At 39.1% G+C, this 20,784-nt stretch overlaps 12 protein-coding genes across 12 annotated transcripts; 6 read left to right on the forward strand and 6 right to left on the reverse strand.

Annotated features, from left to right (window-relative positions):
• Positions 1–648: 648 nt before the first annotated feature.
• On the forward strand, positions 649–2,589 carry gpi1 (pig-Q; the record flags this gene model as incomplete). The annotated part of the gene is made up of 1 exon (XM_056179867.1): positions 649–2,589. One exon carries the CDS (start codon positions 649–651, stop codon positions 2,587–2,589), a length of 1,941 nt encoding a protein of 646 aa, XP_056034871.1.
• A 252-nt stretch (positions 2,590–2,841) lies between these two features.
• On the reverse strand, positions 2,842–3,168 carry rsm27 (mitochondrial ribosomal protein subunit S33; the record flags this gene model as incomplete). Its single annotated transcript, XM_056179868.1, has 2 exons — positions 2,842–2,887; positions 2,936–3,168. 2 exons carry the CDS (start codon positions 3,166–3,168, stop codon positions 2,842–2,844), a joined length of 279 nt encoding a protein of 92 aa, XP_056034870.1.
• Positions 3,169–3,931: 763 nt separating this feature from the next.
• On the reverse strand, positions 3,932–5,035 carry pdb1 (pyruvate dehydrogenase e1 component beta subunit Pdb1; the record flags this gene model as incomplete). The annotated part of the gene is made up of 1 exon (XM_056179869.1): positions 3,932–5,035. The coding sequence occupies one exon, from the start codon at positions 5,033–5,035 to the stop codon at positions 3,932–3,934; it is 1,104 nt and encodes a 367-aa protein (XP_056035415.1).
• A 1,424-nt stretch (positions 5,036–6,459) lies between these two features.
• On the forward strand, positions 6,460–7,209 carry SOMG_01077 (dienelactone hydrolase family; the record flags this gene model as incomplete). The annotated part of the gene is made up of 1 exon (XM_056179870.1): positions 6,460–7,209. One exon carries the CDS (start codon positions 6,460–6,462, stop codon positions 7,207–7,209), a length of 750 nt encoding a protein of 249 aa, XP_056035414.1.
• Positions 7,210–7,775: 566 nt separating this feature from the next.
• naf1 (snoRNP assembly factor Naf1) lies at positions 7,776–9,314 on the forward strand (the record flags this gene model as incomplete). Its single annotated transcript, XM_056179871.1, has 1 exon — positions 7,776–9,314. One exon carries the CDS (start codon positions 7,776–7,778, stop codon positions 9,312–9,314), a length of 1,539 nt encoding a protein of 512 aa, XP_056035439.1.
• A 657-nt stretch (positions 9,315–9,971) lies between these two features.
• Positions 9,972–10,910, forward strand: pha2 (phrenate dehydratase; the record flags this gene model as incomplete). The annotated part of the gene is made up of 3 exons (XM_056179872.1): positions 9,972–10,025; positions 10,084–10,138; positions 10,186–10,910. The coding sequence occupies 3 exons, from the start codon at positions 9,972–9,974 to the stop codon at positions 10,908–10,910; spliced, it is 834 nt and encodes a 277-aa protein (XP_056035437.1).
• A 284-nt stretch (positions 10,911–11,194) lies between these two features.
• smi1 (beta-glucan synthase adaptor protein Smi1) lies at positions 11,195–12,643 on the reverse strand (the record flags this gene model as incomplete). Its single annotated transcript, XM_056179873.1, has 1 exon — positions 11,195–12,643. The coding sequence occupies one exon, from the start codon at positions 12,641–12,643 to the stop codon at positions 11,195–11,197; it is 1,449 nt and encodes a 482-aa protein (XP_056037249.1).
• Positions 12,644–13,280: 637 nt separating this feature from the next.
• Positions 13,281–14,262, reverse strand: rpl102 (60S ribosomal protein L10a; the record flags this gene model as incomplete). The annotated part of the gene is made up of 2 exons (XM_056179874.1): positions 13,281–13,543; positions 13,875–14,262. The coding sequence occupies 2 exons, from the start codon at positions 14,260–14,262 to the stop codon at positions 13,281–13,283; spliced, it is 651 nt and encodes a 216-aa protein (XP_056037250.1).
• Positions 14,263–14,545: 283 nt separating this feature from the next.
• On the reverse strand, positions 14,546–15,421 carry rbd1 (mitochondrial rhomboid protease; the record flags this gene model as incomplete). The annotated part of the gene is made up of 1 exon (XM_056179875.1): positions 14,546–15,421. The coding sequence occupies one exon, from the start codon at positions 15,419–15,421 to the stop codon at positions 14,546–14,548; it is 876 nt and encodes a 291-aa protein (XP_056037247.1).
• Positions 15,422–16,229: 808 nt separating this feature from the next.
• On the forward strand, positions 16,230–17,781 carry brf1 (transcription factor TFIIIB complex subunit Brf1; the record flags this gene model as incomplete). The annotated part of the gene is made up of 2 exons (XM_056179876.1): positions 16,230–16,294; positions 16,359–17,781. The coding sequence occupies 2 exons, from the start codon at positions 16,230–16,232 to the stop codon at positions 17,779–17,781; spliced, it is 1,488 nt and encodes a 495-aa protein (XP_056037248.1).
• Positions 17,782–17,966: 185 nt separating this feature from the next.
• vrp1 (verprolin) lies at positions 17,967–18,895 on the reverse strand (the record flags this gene model as incomplete). The annotated part of the gene is made up of 2 exons (XM_056179877.1): positions 17,967–18,091; positions 18,139–18,895. 2 exons carry the CDS (start codon positions 18,893–18,895, stop codon positions 17,967–17,969), a joined length of 882 nt encoding a protein of 293 aa, XP_056037253.1.
• A 366-nt stretch (positions 18,896–19,261) lies between these two features.
• On the forward strand, positions 19,262–20,659 carry leo1 (RNA polymerase II associated Paf1 complex subunit Leo1; the record flags this gene model as incomplete). The annotated part of the gene is made up of 2 exons (XM_056179878.1): positions 19,262–19,473; positions 19,609–20,659. 2 exons carry the CDS (start codon positions 19,262–19,264, stop codon positions 20,657–20,659), a joined length of 1,263 nt encoding a protein of 420 aa, XP_056037254.1.
• Positions 20,660–20,784: the final 125 nt, after the last annotated feature.

Genomic DNA, 20,784 nt, shown 5'->3' on the forward strand with positions numbered 1-20,784 from the left:
TCATTATGTTGGATGGTCTATGGACCTTGAAGAGACGTAACCTTTCAGTAAACATTTGTAAACAATCTGTTTGTCGATGAAAAGTAGAACCATACTTTTCTAAAGCAGTGGGAACATATTTTTTTGTAGAAACTAACGTTAGAAAGCTTTTAAAGGAGTTTGTTAGACTCTCTACTGCAATTCACGAAGTTCAAAAACCAAAAACGAAAGCGTTGTCTTAAAGTACAATGCTCTAGATATGCGTCGTGTTTTTATATATGTTATTATATTTTTGTTTGGATTTATTACAGCACGATTAGCTTTAATTGGGGAATTGTATAACTGCTTAAAGTACATATTAACATTGGATAGCCATCCCACAAGACTCATCTTTTACGTTTCGATATTCAGCTTTATTGGGATTTTCTTTTGGATTCCTCTGAATAGAATTGCAGAGTTTGAAGCACGGAATCCTTCTTTGGCTAGCGGTGGTATATCAGCCAGAGAACAGTTACTGAGACGAGGAAGCTTTTAAGTTAAGTCTTAAGGAAGAGCAAGTATAAGCAAGGAATCTTTTTCGCAACTATCTGCCTTTATTATCTGGAATCTGCAAAACGAAAGAAACGTGTAACTCTTAGTTTGTTAAATAAGGTTATCCATTAGTTCATAATGTCGAGGATACATACTCCCATATCCGTTTCTTCCACTCGGTGTAATCCAGTTTTGCGTGTATATTGGCCAAAAAACCAAATTCAGCACGTAGACTCTGGATATTTGGTGGGTTGGTCTTACTCACCATTTGATCTTGTAGTCGTGACCATTGTCAAAAATCCATCTCGGTTTGATGATTTTCTGCAAACCAAGCAATCTTCTTTTTATGAAGTTGAAAGTCTGGGAATTTTCGGAACACTGAATTTACCCTACAGTTCTTATGAGCATAAACACCAGGATAATTGGCTTAATATCCGTTTACGAACTCAATTTTCTCACCCTCAAATATACAGAGTTAATGATTCCGATTTGTCCCTAAATTTACATGTGATCTACTACGTCCCTCCTCAACCCAAGAGAATGCAGTTTTTGTCTCTTGAACCTCTCTCCCTTTTGTTATTAAAGGATTCTGTCTTTGATCATTCAAGTCTTGAATATAAAAAAGATCAGCACTTACAAAACCTACTACACAAATTGGACTTACACTTCCCCCGTCGTCCTGAAAATACTTGGTACAGAAGTCTTCGCAGTGACTTGGTTGAGCTTTTAAACCAGTCTTTTGAAGTCCATGTATTATTGCGGGAGTATCCAAACCGGAAAAATAGTATGCTAATCAAAAGTTCAAAACGTTATTTCTTATGCTTTTTAAACCTTCTTCACCCTATTGTCTTAATTTTTATAATGTTTTTGAGAGTTTTAAATGAGTTTATTTTACACGTTATTAATTACCGTATACATCCCGCATTTCCAAATATGAGGGATATATTCGTTTCTGCAAGGCAGGTGGATTTGCGTCTCCAGCAAGCATGTTTTTGGCCTGTGCAGTACATGAAACTTTGGATGCTTCGAAAAAGCAAGCATGTTATTATGAAGGATTATAAAGAGTATATACGTCTGTATAATAATCTATGGCTTGTCGCTAATGATATAATCTTCGGGATTACCATGTGTTCTTTTATCTTGGAAAATCTTCCTTTAGTTGTTAATTTGCTCGACAAGGTTCTGTTCAAATTTGCAATAGAAGACGTCCGAGTTATGGTAACCTGGCTAATAGACACACCTGCCGGGTTAAAACTGAATAACGACATATGTAAATTTATTGTGAAGTTGTCCGTATGGATTATTGACGTTTGGTATACAGTACTGTTGTCTTTCAGGCAGTATATACCATGGTTCGTTCGGACAATTGCATTTTCTGGTTTCTGTGGTGCCAGTTTGATGATAGCTTTGATGTCTGATTTTTTGACCATCATGACTATTCATTTGTATGTCCTTTACTTGGCCGCTGCACGTTTATATAACTGGCAATTAAGGATCATATACAGTTTACTACAACTATTTCGAGGAAAAAAAAGAAATGTCTTACGAAATAGAATTGATTCTTACGAGTATGACTTAGATCAACTGCTTTTGGGGACAATTTTGTTTACAGTACTAATTTTTTTCTTACCTACAATTTACGTTTTTTACATTGCGTTTGCTGTAACTCGCATTACAGTCATGACATGTTTGGCGATATTTGAAACGATACTTGCTTTTTTAAATCACTTTCCCTTGTTTGTCACAATGCTTCGAATTAAAGATCCATACAGAATTCCCAGTGGACTGAATTTAGAGATTGTAAACTCTGAATCTTCAAAAGAGAACACCATGGCTACTTTATACCTTTTCTGTGAATCAAAGCCCATGTCTTTTGGGTCTATGTTTGACCATTATCGAAAATTAGCAAGACGACTCATTTCACATTACCTTTCGCAAACAACTTTAATCAGTTTATTGGTTGGTTGTCCTATTCCGCCCATCCCAGCTGAGCAACTGTACAATATTCAATATGCAATGCTTCCGCATCCACGGATCTCGGTAAAAAAGTTATGGAATCTATTCTTCGAAATTAAGTAGGGCTCTTAATAATAGATATTTGATGATACGAACTTATGATACCTTGAGCATTTACGCTTACATACATGGAACACCTGGGTAAAATATAAGCTATGCATATTTTCATTAATGTTGGGTAATACATTTGACTTTATACAAAGACCATTAAATGAGGAAAATTAAATCATTGATAAAAGTAGCTTGATATTTTAGAGGAGAAAGAATGGCATGCTATTTTTCTCGAATCGACAAGAGACTGAGTAGGAGACAGGACTATTTGCTTCCACGCTTAACGGGTCCTTTTCCTTTACGTACTTTTCTACATATTATTAGTTTTCAATCAGGATTTTTTTGAAATTAAACTTACTCTTCAAGTATCTCCATTCTCAAGGTATGTTGACTGTTTGGTATAGGCAACCCAATGATCTCTCTCATTTTCGAAACGGGAACCTTCGAAGGATAGTAACTTGCCAGACGAGGACCTTGTAATTTTCTTTGAAGAAATTTATGTCCTGTCCGAGAGTTATTAGATTTATAATTCGTCTGGAAAATCTTTGCAGAGACCTGCTTTATTTCCTCGAGAATTTCTCTTTTTATCATTTTCTTATAAATAAAAAAGTAAAAAATGCAACAAAATGTGTGCTTAGCTATACCGAACGCTAGAAAGAGAAGGGATGGGAGTAAGACGACAACACTCTTCGAAAACTGCCTTTTGGAAGCTTATTGTCGGATAGTAAAAGAAATTACAACGTCAGGTTTTAATTTTAAGTAAATTGGATGGGTATTATTAATCAAAAATGTTTAATGACCAGGACATCAGAATAGAGGGTTTAAGGAAGATGAATAATTATGGGCATGAATTGAAGGAAGAGCATACCATTACGTGAATTCAAGCAGGTCTTTCTGATAATAAAAACGAATAACAAAAAAAAAAGAAAAAAAAAAAAAAAAAGTATAAACATATACCTTTTCTATTGCATCAACTAAAATATAAGAGACGAGTTACGAAAGAGGATCATAAAATAAAGCAGTAAAACCTATCAGGCATACTACCAAATTTTATTAACTATATATAAATTATAAAGTAGGGAAAAAAGGGAAGGGGTAAAGGAATGAAAAGGAAGCACCCACAAATTCCCAAATTATTGCAACCGCAACAGCCACGAGGAGATATCTAGGCTTAAAAAAAGAAATCAACATATTAAGCATTGAAAAAACAGCAAGTAGTTGTAAAATCATTCAAAAGAATTTTCTTTATCTTCCTAACGTGATGAAGAGTTGTACAATATAGCTAATGAAAACCAAGAACGGGTTAGGACGTAACCACACGATAACCAGAAGGGATAAAAGAACGCTACATTATTTAATTCTTAATATATAGAGATTTTTCAGCGGCGGCAACAAGAACGTCTGCGTTGGGGAGAGTTGCAGCTTCAATAAAAGTACTGTAAGGCATAGGAACGTCAGCCATAGCCACACGTTCAACAGGAGAATCCAAATAATCAAAGGCTGAGGATTCCATAAGCTGAGCAGCGATTTCGCTACCAAGACCATGTTGGCTGTAGGCCTGGTCAATGGTAACGACACGGTTGGTCTTCTTGGCACTTTCAACAATTGTGTCCATATCAATAGGGCGAATACTACGCAAGTTGATGACTTCGGCCTCAACACCGTGCTTCTCCTTCAAGATGTCGGCGGCTTCAAGGGCGGTTGTGACAGAGAGGGATTCACCGACGATAGTAATGTCTTTACCAGGGCGTTCAACCTTAGCAAGACCGAAGGGAATAAGGAAGTCCTCGCTCAAAGCTTCTTCGGAAATAGGGAAGCTCTTTCCGTAAAGAAGTTCGTTTTCAAGAACCACAACAGGGTTGGGATCACGAATGGCAGCCTTTAACATACCACGAGCGTCTTCGGCAGTATAAGGAGAGATAACCTTGAGGCCGGGGATAGAACCGTACCAAGGACCAAAATGTTGAGAATGTTGAGCAGCTACGGCAGCAGCAGGACCATTAGGACCACGGAAAACAATGGGACAAGCCTGTTTACCACCAGACATGTAATTGGTTCTAGCAGCAGAGTTGACAATATGGTCAATAGCTTGCATGGAAAAATTGAAAGTCATGAATTCACAAATGGGACGCAAGCCTGCAAAGGCAGCACCGGTAGACAAACCGGTGAAACCCATTTCGGTAATGGGAGTATCAATGACACGTTTGGGACCAAACTTATCAAGCAACCCACGAGAAACTTTGTAAGCACCATTGTATTGACCAACTTCTTCACCCATTAAGAAAACGCGCTCATCACGTCTCATTTCCTCTTCCATAGCGCTGTTCAAAGCGTCACGGACGGTCATTTCTTTCACGCCAGAGCTTGACGAAGAATAGCGCTTCATGAGGGCATTTCCGATGCATTTTGTCGATGAGGTCTTTCCAAGCATAGCCCGGACTTGTTGAATTCGCATCATATTTCTATAAATGAAAAAACTGAAAAAAAGAGACAAACAAACGAATGTCTTGCTCCCAAAAGGTTTGCTGTTGGTAAGTTTCTGTGGATCGTCTCAGTAACCAAAGGATGTGAGGAGTAGTAAGGACAATTACCTCGATATTGTGAAAAGTTGGTCGTTGTGGATTCTTATATCCAAATTTTGCTATATCGAGGAATAAGGTGAATTCACTGTGTATGTAAAAGAAGGAAAATATATTTGTTGAAATTCGAAGTAGAATGGTATCGGTAATTATATCTTGAAGAAAAAACTTTCTATAGTTTCTATCATCTACTTTGTGACCAGCACGATGACGGCGAACCCCAGTGAATCCAAAAGAGCCAGAAGGAAAAAGGATCTCTTTTTGACAAAAAACAGAAACGAAAAGTGATAATGAAAATGAAAAGATTGGATGGGAATTGGTATTCTACCAAATTCCTAAAAGTACTGCTCCTTGGAGAAACCTCTTGACGCAAACATACAAGAGAACAGAATCAGAAAGACAGAGAGCCAAGATGTATGGATGGGTGCAGAGTGAAAAGCGCCGAAAGGATGATACTCAACCATTCTCATTTACAAAAGATATTGCGAAACGGAAGGATTTCTTGCAAGCATTCTTCTCACACAGGCTTACGCACCCGGAGCGATTGAAGGCTCCATATGCTTGTCGGATAGATTGCAGAAAACTAATCACGATAAACAGTTTGACATAATGTCTTGTTATATTGATGCTCAGTACCAGTCAACAAGTCAAATATCCTCCAACATACAGTTGCGATTGCACGTTTTTGAAGTCAAAACAAATGAAACAGATCAAAGCCGATCGGAATCCTTGGAAAAGAAAAGAAGCTCCAGGCTTTCATTTGATTCCCTACCTTCCTTTTCCAATGCCAACACGTTTGTTTATCAATGCATCGCATTCAATTGCTCTTAATGCGTACCTATGGAGAACCAAATTCCTGTTGTTTTATGTAGACAGAATCCAAGAAATTAAAACTATCTGTATTGATTTCTGGTTATTTCTTATTGCTGGAAATGTCTATTTTCCTTATATTCAAACCTCGATAGCATGGATGTGTAACGTTCAAAACCTCTATAAGATGTATACTAAATTGTCTGAGCAACAAATCTTCGAAAAAAAATTTCACACAACGAACTTTTTATGAAGAAAAAAATAAAAAAAAAAAAAAAAAAGTTTCATTTTCTTCCATGAGATAAAATAATCCATCGTCTTTCCACATAATCATTTGCGAGGTGGTCTCCGCGGAGAGTCTCCTCGGATTCTTGAGAATGTTACCTGACAGAACATTGTCCTTTTCCTATATTTACCAGGACCCAGGATGACCTAAACACCACCATTACCGCATTTGCTAAGTTTTGGAATTTTCACGTAAAAAAACTACACAATGACTTCCTGCTGTCCTACCAACCTTGGTCCCGTCGCTGCTAGCGGATCGTACAAGTTTCAAGGCAAAGAAGTCGATTTTGGAGGAGCAAACACCTATGTCGTTGGTTGCCCTTCAAATAAAAAGGTCATTGTCGGTGTGCTGGACGTTTATGGTCTTTCAGAGCAAATTAAGATTGGTGCCGATAAGTTAGCCCAATCTGGCTTCACTGTTTACTTGCCAGACTTCCTTGACGGTTCTTATTTACCTACAAACGCTTTTTCTGTAAACACTCCCGAGATTAAAAAGCTTCGCAACGATTTTATCTCGAACCGTCTCCCAGCTCATCTTCACTTCTCCAGATTGGAAAAGGTTTTGAATACTATCAAGAGCATTCATGGTAACGATGTCCAAATTGGTGCCTATGGCCTTTGCTGGGGTGCCAAGCTTGTAGTTACCTATCCCAACACTTCAGAATTCGTTGGTATCGCTTGTCCTCACCCTTCATTCCCTGATCCCGCTGATGCCAATAATGTTCATGTACCTGTTCTCTTCTTGGCTTCTAAGGATGAAGATGCCAATGTCATAAGTGCTTGGGAAGAAGAATTCAAGAAGAATCCTGCTCATAAGCAATCTGCTTTCCACACTTATCATGACATGCATCATGGTTTTATGGCTACTGTTGCTGACCTTTCGAACGACAACAACAGAAAGTGTTTCTATGAGGGCTATGATAAGATTGGTACTTTCTTCCAATCTTTGATGAAGTAAATTTTGTTTTCGGAAGCATCACCCTTTCACGCTATCTTGATGTTTCGTGACAGATTTAATGAATTCTTTTTACTCGTAGCACAAAAATTGTCTGATGAATGATTGAAGACCTTATAAAACCATCAAAAACATGAGGTCCATCAAAAGAATACTAACCAGCTCACAAATTCAAATATGCTTTTTGTTTTCGTAAGTTCAATTCGTTTCCATGATTGTTGCTTATTGAGCTCAGTATGGTCACTGAATAGAAGATAGAGTAAGGACCAACGAATGGCTTTCCCGTAGTGCTTTTAGACACAAAAGCTTGAAACATCTCGATTCTAACTAATTCTCGGAACACACCTTTGTACACTACATAGCATCGATTGCAAGCACTGGCTGTTACTGCTATAGCGTGGTTAAACAATTTTGTAATCTTATAATAAATGCAACTGTCCTCTTTTCTTTAGCTCTTTATTGTTGCCAAGTGTGATTTATAAAATATATCTGATCTCCATTGTCTGCTCGGCATATATTCTCTTTACCCTTTGCAAACATCGCAAAAAGGTAGTACACAAAGGCGTCCGATGGACCAAGAACAGCCATGCAAAATCCCTGGGCTTTCTTTAATATACAATGAAGAACCTCCTAAGCAGGAAAACGTTTCGGAGGCGCCATCCATGATTGAGAATTTACAAAACCAGGCAAATATATCGCCTCCAGAAAGCAGCCGACCCCCTACAGAGGATGACTCTGTAACATTAAATTCAAATGAAATTGATAAAAGAGAGGAAGCTGTTACACCCAATATGGCTGCTAAAGATGCTTCTACCGAACAACAAAGCCAAGAAGGTTCAGGTCTAAAGGTAGGAGAACCAGAAAAGCAAGTAACGAATCATACAAAATCTTCTATGGACGTTTTAGATATGGCACTCGCAAATCCAACGGCTTGTGTTGTCCCTTCATCTACAAAGCCGGTTTACGTTGATGATTCACTCAACACAGCGGAAAATTTCATTGTTTCTGGCCAGCCGTCTGAAGGGAATACAGTGCAGGAAGAGAAAATTGAAGAAGAAGAAAAAGAAAAACCGGTTAATTCCCGATCAGATGCCGAGTCTTCAGAGTCTTCAGAGTCTGATTCAGAGTCTGATTCAGATTCAGATTCTAATAGCACTTCTAGCTTATCTGAAGTTCAGGAGACTGAAAAGCTAGAATTGGAGCAGGAATCCGAAGCTACTCCGCCTAAAACTATACATGAAATGCCTGAGGAAGTGTACGAGCGCCCGACAATCGAGCTTGGACCTGATTCTCTTATAGAACCTTTGGGACAGGTTTTACAGGTTCTAAAGAAAGAACTTGTTGTCCAAAGTGATGTCCAAAATGAGGAACTTATCTTCGATGAAAAAACCGTTCTCTGTTTTGAGGATAAGACAATTGTTGGATTTATCCATGAAACTTTTGGTCCTGTTTCTTCTCCTTTTTATGTTGTAAGGTTTACTAATGAGGAGGAATGTGCATCTATCAATCCTTTCGTCGGCAAAAAGGTGTTTTATGTTCCTACCATGGCAAATCGACTTGACCCAGAACCTTTAAAGTATATCAAAGGAAGTGATGCTAGCAACGTATACGATGAGGAAATCAATCCTTCCGAACAAGAGTTTTCAGATGATGAAGCTGAGGTTGTTGCTAAACAGAACAAACGTAAAAAGAAGAGAAAGACAAAACCGACTTCTCAGCCTTCCATGGCCGAAGTCGAAGCTCCTCATCGGCCAATGCCAAGAGCAAGCTCAATGTATGCTCCACAAACGCCGGCTCCTCCTCCTCTATCTTCCCTTCCTCATCACATGCCAGCTCCAGCGAGTGCTCCGTACAACTTTTATCCCGTCCATCCTGGTTTTATGGTACCACCCCCTTCGGGTCCGCTCCCCAACTATGGTCTTCCTTTACCTAATGTTACTCCTTTTCCTCAGCATAGAGAATATGCCAGGCCGGGTATGCCACCTCAATTTCAGATGCCTAGAACGGGCAGTCCAGCGGAATCGCCTTCCAATTTCTCCATGCCACCATATTCTCAACATGGACAAATTAAGCCGACGCCGCCATTCCATCGAAGAGATTGGGCATAATACTAGCAAGAGACAGCGACTTCACTTTTAATTATAACGTTCGAATTACTTGGGCTTTACTATTGGATTTTGGTTATTATGTCGGTTAATCCATCAAAGTTTTTGTAGTTTGTAAGACGGAACAGTTACGCTTCTGTCTTTTTTTGGGTTTCTTTTGGTTTCACATGGATTTGTTGGTAATGAATAAAGGATGTATTTTTTTAGATTGTATCCTCGTTGTTAGTAATGTAAGCTTCTTCGTATGCACGTCTAAACTATAGTTTACATATTGCTTCGGTTACCATTTATAGTTATGAATTTTGGCTAAACAAAGACTGAGCAAACTATGTATCTAGTAAAAATCTAACCTCTCTATTAATTAATAAATGAGTTGGAACTGTTTGAAAAATTTCAAGTAGCAAAGATTAGGTCAAGTCCATTTCAATATCAACTCAGAGCAGTACACGCCTGTATTTACTAATGTCATTGATTTAGGATAATTGAACTCATTTTTTGATTGCAAACTAATTTTTTAATATTTTAAAATTTATCAATATTGTATTGCATATCTTCAAGTGTCTTGTTTATTACTTATATCCGGGTATATATAATATTTGAGCTTGCTGCTTTATTAAAATAGGAAATTAATATTTCGACCGTATATATACTCTTTTTAGTATGAACTCTGTTAAAGTTGGATTTTTGGGACCCAAAGGAACGTTTAGCAATAAAGTGAGTGTTAGCTATGGGCGCGTCTGATACAAGGTCATGTCTATTAACTAGTTAAAAGGCAGCACTTTTAGCAAAACCCGATGCCATTCACATTTCATTGCCGACGCTAGCAGGTATGCCTTTAGAGGATGAAACAGTGTACTAACATTCCCAAATACAGCTGTGGTAGAGGCAATTGAATCACACCAAGTAAATTTGGGGCTTCTACCTATTGAAAACTCCACGAATGGTTCTGTAATTCCTGCTTATGATCTCTTAAAATATAATAAAGACATAGTAGTTTTGGACGAGATACTGGTACCCGTTCATCACTGTATTGTTGGCCATTCTCTAAACAATGCTAATAGACTTTTGAGTCATCCTCAGGCTTTCGGGCAATGTACAAAATGGATTAAGGACAACCTACCTGGTGTAACTGCTGTGCCAGTTAATTCGACAAGTCACGCAGCAGAAATCGCATCTAATGATCAAACGGGCTCTACGCTAGCAATTTCTAGCCAGTTCTGTGCAGATGCATACAACTACAAAGTGTTGGTGAAGGACGTTGAAGATGATCAAAATAACTGCACCAGATTTCTTTTATTAACTTCTCGTGTTTCCAACACAATTCCGATTGCGCCCGAATGTACAAGAGAAAAAAAGACATTTTTGCAGTTCACAGTCTCTCACACAAAAAAGCTTAATTATATTTTTCAAATGCTTCTTCAAGAAAACTCAGCTTTTACGAACTTGGTCACACGTCCCTCTTGTCAAAATCCTTGGACATACGTATACTTTATAGAGTGCGTCGGTTTGTCACAAACACTTCTGTTACGAATTGAATCAGTTTGTGATGAATTTAGTTTTATGGGAAGTTACGAAAATAAGACTACAAAAGTAGTTTAACAATACCCGGAGAGTTCAAATAAGAGTTGAGAATAAAAGTTAATATTTGCAACATAGAAAAATAAATTGCAGTCATTAGTCAAATATAAAAGAAAGAAAATTCAAACAAAAGAGTATTGGTATAAAAGGATAGCTTTCAAATTTATAGTCGAAAGCGTACATCAAAATAGATAGATAGACTGAATGATGGTCTTTTGAAAGTTCAAGCAAGGGTCATTATAACAATAGTGAAAACATGCAAAAATCAAGAATAAACGTACATGTAATCGTTAACAGTTTTTGCTTTAATCTTTTTTATGTTCATTAAAGGCTTCTTGTTCCTCCCCATTTAAAGCGGTTTCCTTCTGAGATTCGTCGGAACCATTTTGCTTTGCTTCCGAAGGAGATTCATTTTTTTCGTTTTCGACAATTTTGGGTGAAGATTCTTCTTTGGCATCTTCGAAGACTTGTGCTTTGGTCTTTTCCTTATCCTCAGAAGCCAAATTTGATGGTTTGCTATTCTGAGGCGCATCCATTAAGCCAAGATCTTCCTCCTCGGCTTCTTTCTTCACCAAATGGTCATCATCTTTCGAATAACCATAAAGTGGAACGTCTTCCAAACCACTTTCCAAAACGGCAGTTGAAGAGCTCAAGTCTTGGTCATTAGAACTTCCTTGGTCCTTTGGAGTAACAGAGGTATTCTTGGACTCTTGTTTCTTATGTTTTCTCTTTTCGGCCTTACGGGCTCTATACTTTAGAATATCGAGATAGGACCATTGTTCACGGGGAGGACCGTAGATAAGACGCAAGGAGTTATCTTCCTCATCTACCACCCATTTTCCGTTCTCCATATCGTAAGCCACAATGGCTAAGAAGTCGGCCCAAGAACGGGCAATGACATATTTAGTATCTTGGTCACGACCGAAGAGAATCACTTGTCCCCAATGCCCAGCGGGACCTGGAGCAAGGTCTACAGCAATGTTATTACCGACAAAATCCTTGGCGAGTGGAATCCAGCCAGGATGAGCATAAACGCATTGAACAGCACCAGGTGGAAAAGAAGATTGACGGGAAGCGACGGCTTGGTCGATCTTTCCAGCTATAGTGGCTTCAGCGTAAGACTGAGCAACACGACGCCAAAGCTCAGATTCCTCTTCAATTTCCTCAATATCCAATAATGTAACACCGAATAAGATTCCGGTGAGATGACCACCACGATCTTGGCCATCGTGGATATACATACTTTCTCGAACGTCACGAGGTAAAGTGCACTCCAGTTCATACTCAAGGCTGTCAACATCAGCGGCGGTAGCGCCTGGACATAATTGGCAGTACAGCTCATAATAGTTTTCTTCAGCCCATCGGTCAACGCGTCTCCAAGACTCAGAAACGGGAGCAGGCAAGTTAGCAGTTCCGTTAGGGTTTATTTCTTGCATTTGGATTTCCATTGCATTGTTGGCAAGTTCATTGGAACGACTTCCCGGAACGTAAGGAACTTTTGTGGGAGCTTGGGAATTCGTATTCGAGAGGTTTTGAGTAGAAGTACTCCTGCTGTCGCTCAAGAGTCCAGTTTGACTAGCATTAACGCCAGAATACCCAGAAGTAGCAATGGACTGTAAGGGAGTAGGAAGTCTTGAATTTTTGTCACGTCGACTGGGGTTAAATGCAGGATCAGCATGTCTGTTGGCTGTTGTCAAAGACTGGAAAAAAGAAGTGACTGAATCAGCCACGGAAGAAAACGCGTTTTTTGACATTTCTTTAGGATTAGTTTAGACAAACAAAAAAATCAAAAACAACTAGAGAATTCGTGTCTCAACAGCGAAGAGAAAGGGAATAAGCACAAAAAGAAGGTGCGAGGGAAAGGAAAATTTTCTTCAGGAAACACAACGTATGCGATACGATGTAAAAGAAAGATTGAAGTGCTTCCTAGAAATGATTATCTTCAAAAACGTAAAATGGAATGTTTTCAAAGATATACCAGCAAAATCAATTATAATGCAGCAGAAGATCAGAGGTACTGGGAGGAAGAGTAGAGGTAATACTTGTCTATGAGAAAATAGCTCTCGTTTTAGCAGCCCTCGAAAGTACGCGTTGGAACACGTAATATAGTAATTATTGGAAAAGTCAAAAAGCAAAACTTGCGATGAAATACAGCTCGAAATCAACCATCCAAAAACACGTTCTCCTATGCTAATTACAATTCCTCAACATACCAGGAAGATTATTTGCCAGTAGAGCTTGGTTACGCTAACGAAATAGATTATTACTCTAATAGTAGTACAAAAAAACATCAGCAAACTAGCAGGTTTCCTATAAATACATTATTCAGCGCCTTCATATCCATGACACTGCCGTGAAAGAGTTCCAAACCAATTTCAAAAAGATTGTAGTTTAATACAAACGGTAGGGTTTACCCATCGTAGACTTAATAACCAAGGAACCAATGTTTTGCCAGCCTTTCTTAAGCAAAGAAACCAAGAAGTTAATGGAAAGCATAATATTGGCAATCAATTGATCTTCAGTCATTTCGACATGTCCAACAGCAACACCCAAACAAAGGACCTTCTTCAGTTGAAATTTGATGGTAGACTTAACTTCAATAATCTTTCCATACAAATCATCATTGTGAGAAACGGGAGTAGGGAATTTACCGGCTATAGCCATCGAGTTAGTAAAAACTCTTCCTTGTCAATGTAATCATTGAAAGGTGGGGCCTGCGGTTTCCTACGCTCCTTTCAAACTCTACTACTAAGGGAGAACCTTCCTTTTTTAATCTACAGTTTTCCAAAGGAAGATTCTATAGCCCTCGAGTCTACATTATGTTTCACAAACAGTACACAAACCACAAGCACTGTGGTTTGTAGTTCCATCCGAACATTTGATGCTACAAGTTTTACAAGGAGAACGTAAGCAATGAGAAAGCACAAGACGAGTATAAAGCCCGACCCTTAGCTTCTCATCAACCGTTAGCTTTACACCACTTACCTTTAGATAAACCAGGACCTAACAAACGAGGGATTTGCTTGATGAGGACTTCGGAAGCAACGAAAGCATCGTACTTCTTAGCCAACTTCTTAACAAGCTTCTTGTTCTTGTTAAGCTTTTTCAAATCGTCGACGGACATAGCATCAACACCTCCATGCTTAGCACGGTCCAAATCGTGGGCATCACCAAGAATGCAAAGAGCCATGTTAGGACGGGGAACATTGGGCAACTTGATAGTACCAGAGAAACGCTTATCACGTTGAGGGTCGTAGTTCTTCAAACCAATTTGAAGTTCTACGGTCTCAGTGAAATGGCGCCTCTTTTGTTCGGAACCTTTCAAAATACCTTCTATGTTGGTACGAACATTGGCTCCCGATACCTTCGACATTTTCAAATTTTTTTTTTGGTGTTGTTGACGTTTGAAACCGAAAATCTGTTTCACTTGTAAAACTGTCGGGTTGGTCTTGTGACTGCTTCATTCGCCTAACGATAAACGCTCTACATCATTAATATACAATTTGTGTCACTTAGCGTGGATAATGTAAGTAAATAAATAAATAAATTCGATAGCTATGCTAAAAATTTGGTTTCGACTTTTAAAATACATCCTGTACGGGTTTTCCAAACCATAACTGAAGATGTATGTAAATAACTAGTCTTCCAATACTTCTTTAAAAGGATATAACTTTAGAAAAGGAAGGTTTAGAGGAAGGGGGTGGGCGAGGGTGGACCGAGCGATTGTAAGCAGAGTAACCATACTTTGCGTACAGCCAGCCAAAAACACCTCCTCCCAAATGAGCTGCATGATCGAAAAAGGTGTACTGGGCAAATCGTTTAGAAACAAGACCCCACGTGTCAAAAGCCATTAGACCCAATAGTGCTACCCCAATTTTGATGGGAATAAAGGGTAGGAAAATGATGGAGACGGATGCGTTTGGGAAAAAATACGCTGTAGCAGCAGCAATGGCATATATGGCTCCACTAGCACCCAGGGATCCTGGATGGGCCTTGACACCATAGCGCAGACGGTTATGGAGCAATGAAGCTAGGTTAGAGAACAATATGGATGAAGTATAGAACGCTAAAAACTGATTTTTTCCAAATACATCAAGGATCGCTGGAGCAAAAGAATAAAAGGCCATCATATTGAAAAGTAAATGCCAACCAGATTGATGGCTGAATGCGGATACAATAATAGAGGGTAAGTTTACAAAAGTGGGATTCATTACAGCGTATTTTTCAAGGGCTCTGTGAAATGCAGGGATTCTCCATAAAGCGAATATACCCACATTTATACCTATAATCGAATAAATGACACTTCGGTTCGACCTGCGATCAATAAGGCTTCGAGAATTCCAGGCGCTAGGCTTTTTTTGTTTATCCAAGTATTGCGCTACATAAAAGGTAGCTGATCCTGTTCCAACTGCAAATGTAAGTGGTTTCCACAAGGGCGTCGGTCGAACATTTTCTATCCTTATCCAAGGCCTGTAGTAAAATCGTTTTTGCCCAAAGGTCCGAAAAAGTTTCTGAGAAAAAGAAGAATTCATATTCTGTAACCTATTAATGAATCCAATTCTTTACTATTTTACCTAGAATATGATGGACGTAAAATGAAGGAGTTCAACGAAAGAGGTAAAGGGGAAAGTTGAGGGTCATTGTAAAAACTGACGAGACCGTTTGTATTAAGAAAATCATAAATTTATATTTTATTCGTTTTTAAATTATTTTTTCCAATAAATACAAGCTAAACCGCCTACGACCATTTACGCCTAAAAGAATGTTGGTTCACAATACATCATGAACAAAGTATTCAAAGTCGAAGAAAGAAACAAAGATATTTTTGAAATAAATGGTTTTCAAAAGAACATTGTAATAACGAATATTGAAAACTCATTTTTTTTGCAATTAGCCAAGTAAACGAATTTACACTCGTCTTTGTTTACGCTCATAGACTACTAGCATAGAAAGATCACTTTCAGCGGTGATTCCTTTTTTCTTTCTATTTTAATGTTTTATTTAATTTATTGTGCTCTCTAACGATTTGTTCCATGGTTAAAACCAGACTCAAAAGTATTTTACTTTGTACATGTCTGTCATAGACACCGTTCAATGACTACAGTTTATGCCAAAGATTAAGAATTATACTAAGAACATTATTTCTGGCTAATATTTACATCCTGCATTTCTATATATCTATGTTATTTTATTTTATATTTGCTTTTTATAGGCTTTGTTTGTTTACACAAGTCCCCCACATGTATAATTATGTGGGGGACTTGTATTTCAAACTATGGGCAAAACACTCAGGCATTTGCCTCGACATCCATGGGTTTCGCATGCCTCTAGTAATTCGAAATGGGATGTCCAAGCTGTGGATCAACAGCTTTTGAATCTGATGTAGCATCAGGAAATACATACTGGTAAGGAAATGAATGAATTTTTTGAAATATACTGTGAAGAAAGACTAACAATGGATAACTATAGTTTAGAGTGTGGTGTTGTGGTTGAACAAAATGCAATTGTATCAGAAGTGACATTTGGTGAAGCCTCAAGTGGTGCAGCCGTAGTGCAAGGCTCTCTCGTCAGTCATGATCAAACACATGCTAGACCTATGGGAGGTCCATTTCGAAATCAAAGCTCCTTGGAATCCAGGGAAATGACCATTGCAAATGGACGCCGCCGTATCTCAGCTTTAGCAATCGCATTAAAATTGAACGAGCGACATGTTGAGGCTGCCGTTCGTTACTTTACTCTTGCGATTAACAATAATTTCATTAAAGGCCGTCGGTCGCAGTACGTTGTAGCTTCGTGCCTGTACATCGTTTGCCGTTATTCGAAAACATCACATATGCTTATTGACTTTTCCGATATGCTGCAAATCAATGTCTTTAAACTTGGCTCCACCTTTTTGAAGTTATGCCGCACCTTAGAAATTACACTACCCCTGTTAGATCCTTCCTTGTATATTAGTCGATTTGCTGCTCTTTTAGAATTTGGTCCAGAAACGTCTCGTGTTGCCAACGACGCAATTCGCCTTGTTGCACGTATGAATCGAGATTGGATGCAGATCGGTCGCCGCCCTGCTGGTATTTGCGGTGCCTGTCTTTTAATCGCTGCCCGTATGAACAACTTTAGAAGAAGTGTTCGTGAGATTGTACACGTGGTTAAAGTTGCAGATATCACCATCCAGAAACGTCTTGACGAATTTCGTATTACCGAAAGTGGTGATTTATCAATCGCTGACTTTCGCAGTATTTGGCTTGAGGGTCAATCAGATCCTCCAAGTTTTGCGAAAAATCAAAAGACCTATGTCAACCCTTTTGATGCAGTATCGTCCTCTCCTCCTATAAAAGAATCACCGTCCCAAATAGAGAAAACAGACCCTCCGAACATACAACCACGGGAATCTTCGCCTGTAATGAAATCCGAAGAATTATCACAAAACGTCAAGGTAGGTTCTCAGGAACAGCAATCTAAACTGTTAGAGGAATCTCAAACTATTCGAAAAGAGGTTTCTGAAACTCTCAGACAGGAGGATTTCAAAAAGCTTTCTTCCCAGGTAAATGTCAAGTTGAGCGAAGACGAGATTGTTTTAGGCGATGTAGATGATGACGAGATACAAGAAATACTTCTCGATAAAGAGGAAGTAGAAACGAAGACTCAAGTTTGGATGGAATTAAACAAGGAATATCTAGCTGAAGAAGAAGCAAAGAATTTGAAAATTCAGGAAGATTTGAAGAAAGGAATTGTGAAACAACCTCGCAAGCGACGAAAATATCGTCCCAAGGATAGCACCAGTGATGGACTTGCCAATACTCCTGCCGAAAGTGCGAAAGAGATGATGCAACAAAGAGCATTTTCTAAGAAAATCAATTATGAAGCACTAGACATGTTATTTAACGAATAGGTATATTGCATTTTTGTAGTTTAGGACATTTAATCATTATGGGTTTAATAGTTAATAATAAGTTTTTTGGGCCTTTTATCTACCAAATCAAGAGCATTGTACTTTATAAATTCATTCGTAAAACGACTTATAGTCTATAATAATAATAATCGTAAATACAGCATAAATTATAGCATTGTAGTATTCTAAGCAAGTCTGAGGGGCACTGTCGATCCAGTACTTCCCCGATAAATTTTTGGACCTCCCCTGAATCGTCGTGGTTGAGGAAGATAGCTATCGTCTTTGAAGTGAAACCTTCCATGGTCGTCAACTAAATATTTGTTAGTGAGTTGCAAATAAAAAAACTTTTGATCATACCTTTGTCTGAGCGATGTTGTAGAGTGTAAGAAGAAGCAGGTATTGGTGATGAAGGAGGATGACTTGGAGGAGGCGGAGGAGGAGGAGGAGGAAATGTTTGTGAATTTCCAGAGGAGACTCGTGAATTTATAGGCATATGCGAACCTAGGGGTGGAGCTGACTGTGGAGGCAATGGAGGTGCTTTGGATGGTGCAGATGGAACTGGAGGAGGAGGTGAAGAAGGCACGTTGGTAGGACTTGGCGAGGGTGAAGTTTTCTGGGGCAACGAAGTAGGAATACGAGGAGCAGAAGCGGATGGAATAGAAGGTGCCGAAAGAGGAACAGGCGGTGCAGAATATGTAGGGGGAGGAGGGGGAGGAGAAGACATAGGTTTGGACGATATCGGAGGCTGTGGTGGAGACGCAGTGGAAGAAGCCTTTCCTACTTTTCGAAGTTTAGGCATTCCTTGTGAGAAGAGACCACCTAACTTAGGAGCACTAGCAGGGACAGCGGGTTCATTTGATCCAGAGGAGCCAGAAGCAGGCATTGGAGGTGCGCCCGCTAATTTACTAGAGCGACCAGCTGCTTTTGAAGCGTCCCCGACAATACCACCGCCGCCAACGCTAGGAGCAGATCGATCATTTGTTTGTGCCTTTTTTAACTTTGTTCCTTTCTGAATGGAATTCAGTAAATCGGATCGATCTTTAGTTACGGGAGGAGGAGCGGGTACGGCTGCAGCAGGTGCTGGAGCTGGAGGGGGAGGAGGAGCCGGAGGCATTTTGCCAAAATTGTAAAAGTTAAGTCAGTCTAAATCCAAGAAACAATAAAAATCCCTGCGTCTATTTGGTTTTGCAAATAACAGTAAACGCTAAGGGGTATCACCAATTTCAACAAGGTACAAAAGTCTGATACCTAAGAATAATTTATATTCAATAAGCAATTAATAAAGGAACTTTCTTTAATGTAGTATTGGAAATTGGCATCTATATTGAAAAGAAATTGAGTCGATATCATGAGAAGTAGCATTGTTACCTTTCTTCTTATTGTAGATGCAAGCGTACCAAACTTAGACCTTTGCCAAAACCACGGTGTTTTTAATTAATTTTGGTTGCAAATCCACTAGAATAGTATAAAATAAATTCTTATGTCTGAGCCTGAAGTGAATTCTTCGAAAGAAGCAAATGAAGACTTGTTTGGGGGAAGCGACGACGAAAGTTTTACAAAAGACGAGGTTGAAACAACGAACAATGAATCCAACAACGAAATTTTGAATGAAAACGACGAATTGAAAGACCATCAGAACGATCAAGAATTATTTTTTGATGAGGAAAGAAATCAGGAAAGTCCAAAGGAAAGGTAAGTAAACGTTGCAAAAAAAAAAGTATCTTTTTTCACAAGCAGAGGCTTTGGAGGAGACCAACGGGTAGCAATTTGCAATATTTTAGAATCTACAATACCTTGCAAGTAGGAAATGCTAACCTACGTATGTAGCAAGCCTGTCAAAAAAATCTTAGAGTCTGAAATTCCTAATTTTCCGTCTCCTGCTCCATTAGATTCAAAAGCGTTTCATGCTCGGATACCAAACTTTATGTCGGTAGAACATGCTCCTTTTGACTCTGCAAAATACGCCATAGAGGCTGAAGCAGACGAAACATTATTGGCACACGATGTACAGTGGGGACAGCGTGTAAAGCACAAAGTGGATAATACTATTCGATGGCGCTTTGATGAATCGGGTAACCCCGAATCCAATACTCAGGTAGTCCAATGGTCAGATGGTTCTTATTCTCTTCGCATTGGTAACGACATATACGATGCCCAGTCGAAGCTGATTACCCAGCCTACATTCCTCACTACTTCTCATGAAGCTCAGCATCTCCTTCGTGTCCAAGCGGCCCTCAAAAGAAGTTTTAATTTTCTTCCTTCCGCCATCAGTACGGCTACTACCTCCAAGCTTCCTTCTATGCGAATGAGAGGAACTCCACTGAGCAATAGAGGCGTTCAAGAAATTGTAACCGAGAAAGATCCTGAACTTCTTAAGCGCGAGGCTGAAAAATTTGAAGAAGAACGGAATCGTGCCCGGCGGCGTCTCGAGAAAAGAAAATATCTTAATAATTACAAAAATGGGATGGAAGAAGAAGAAGAAGATTTTACTTCCTTCGTTGGTCCTCGGGGTGCCTATTCTCAAAGAGACGAATCAGCCGAGCAGGATCGCATGGAGCGACTTAAACGAATTAAGCAAGAAGGGGCTGGAGAATATTACAATAACGAAGAAAATTATGAAGACGAAGAAGATGAAGGAGCTCTTGATGATTTCATTGAAGACGAGGAGGAAGAAGAGGATGAGGAACCCGTCAATCAATCTAAACACTCTCCTTCCAAAAGGTCTGTAAGCCCTGAAAGCGAAAGAAATGAAAGAGAAAGTGCATCACCAGATAAGAAGCACGAAGCATCAAATGAAGCTGGTAATGAGTCGGGTGAAGCGGACAATGCTGGGCAGCGTAGACCACGACGCCGTATCATTGAAAGTGATAGCGAATGATCACTCTCAAAGTTAAAAGAACAAAAGAATATGTGTATACCTCCAATCTTCGTTCGTGATAGATTGTCATTTAATTTATTCTTCCGGAAATTGTTTCATAAGCTTTAGTATATGAAAGATACTAT

This window comes from Schizosaccharomyces osmophilus, chromosome 1 (assembly GCF_027921745.1).
Source record: "Schizosaccharomyces osmophilus chromosome 1, complete sequence".
In the NCBI taxonomy this organism is placed as follows: domain Eukaryota; kingdom Fungi; phylum Ascomycota; class Schizosaccharomycetes; order Schizosaccharomycetales; family Schizosaccharomycetaceae; genus Schizosaccharomyces; species Schizosaccharomyces osmophilus.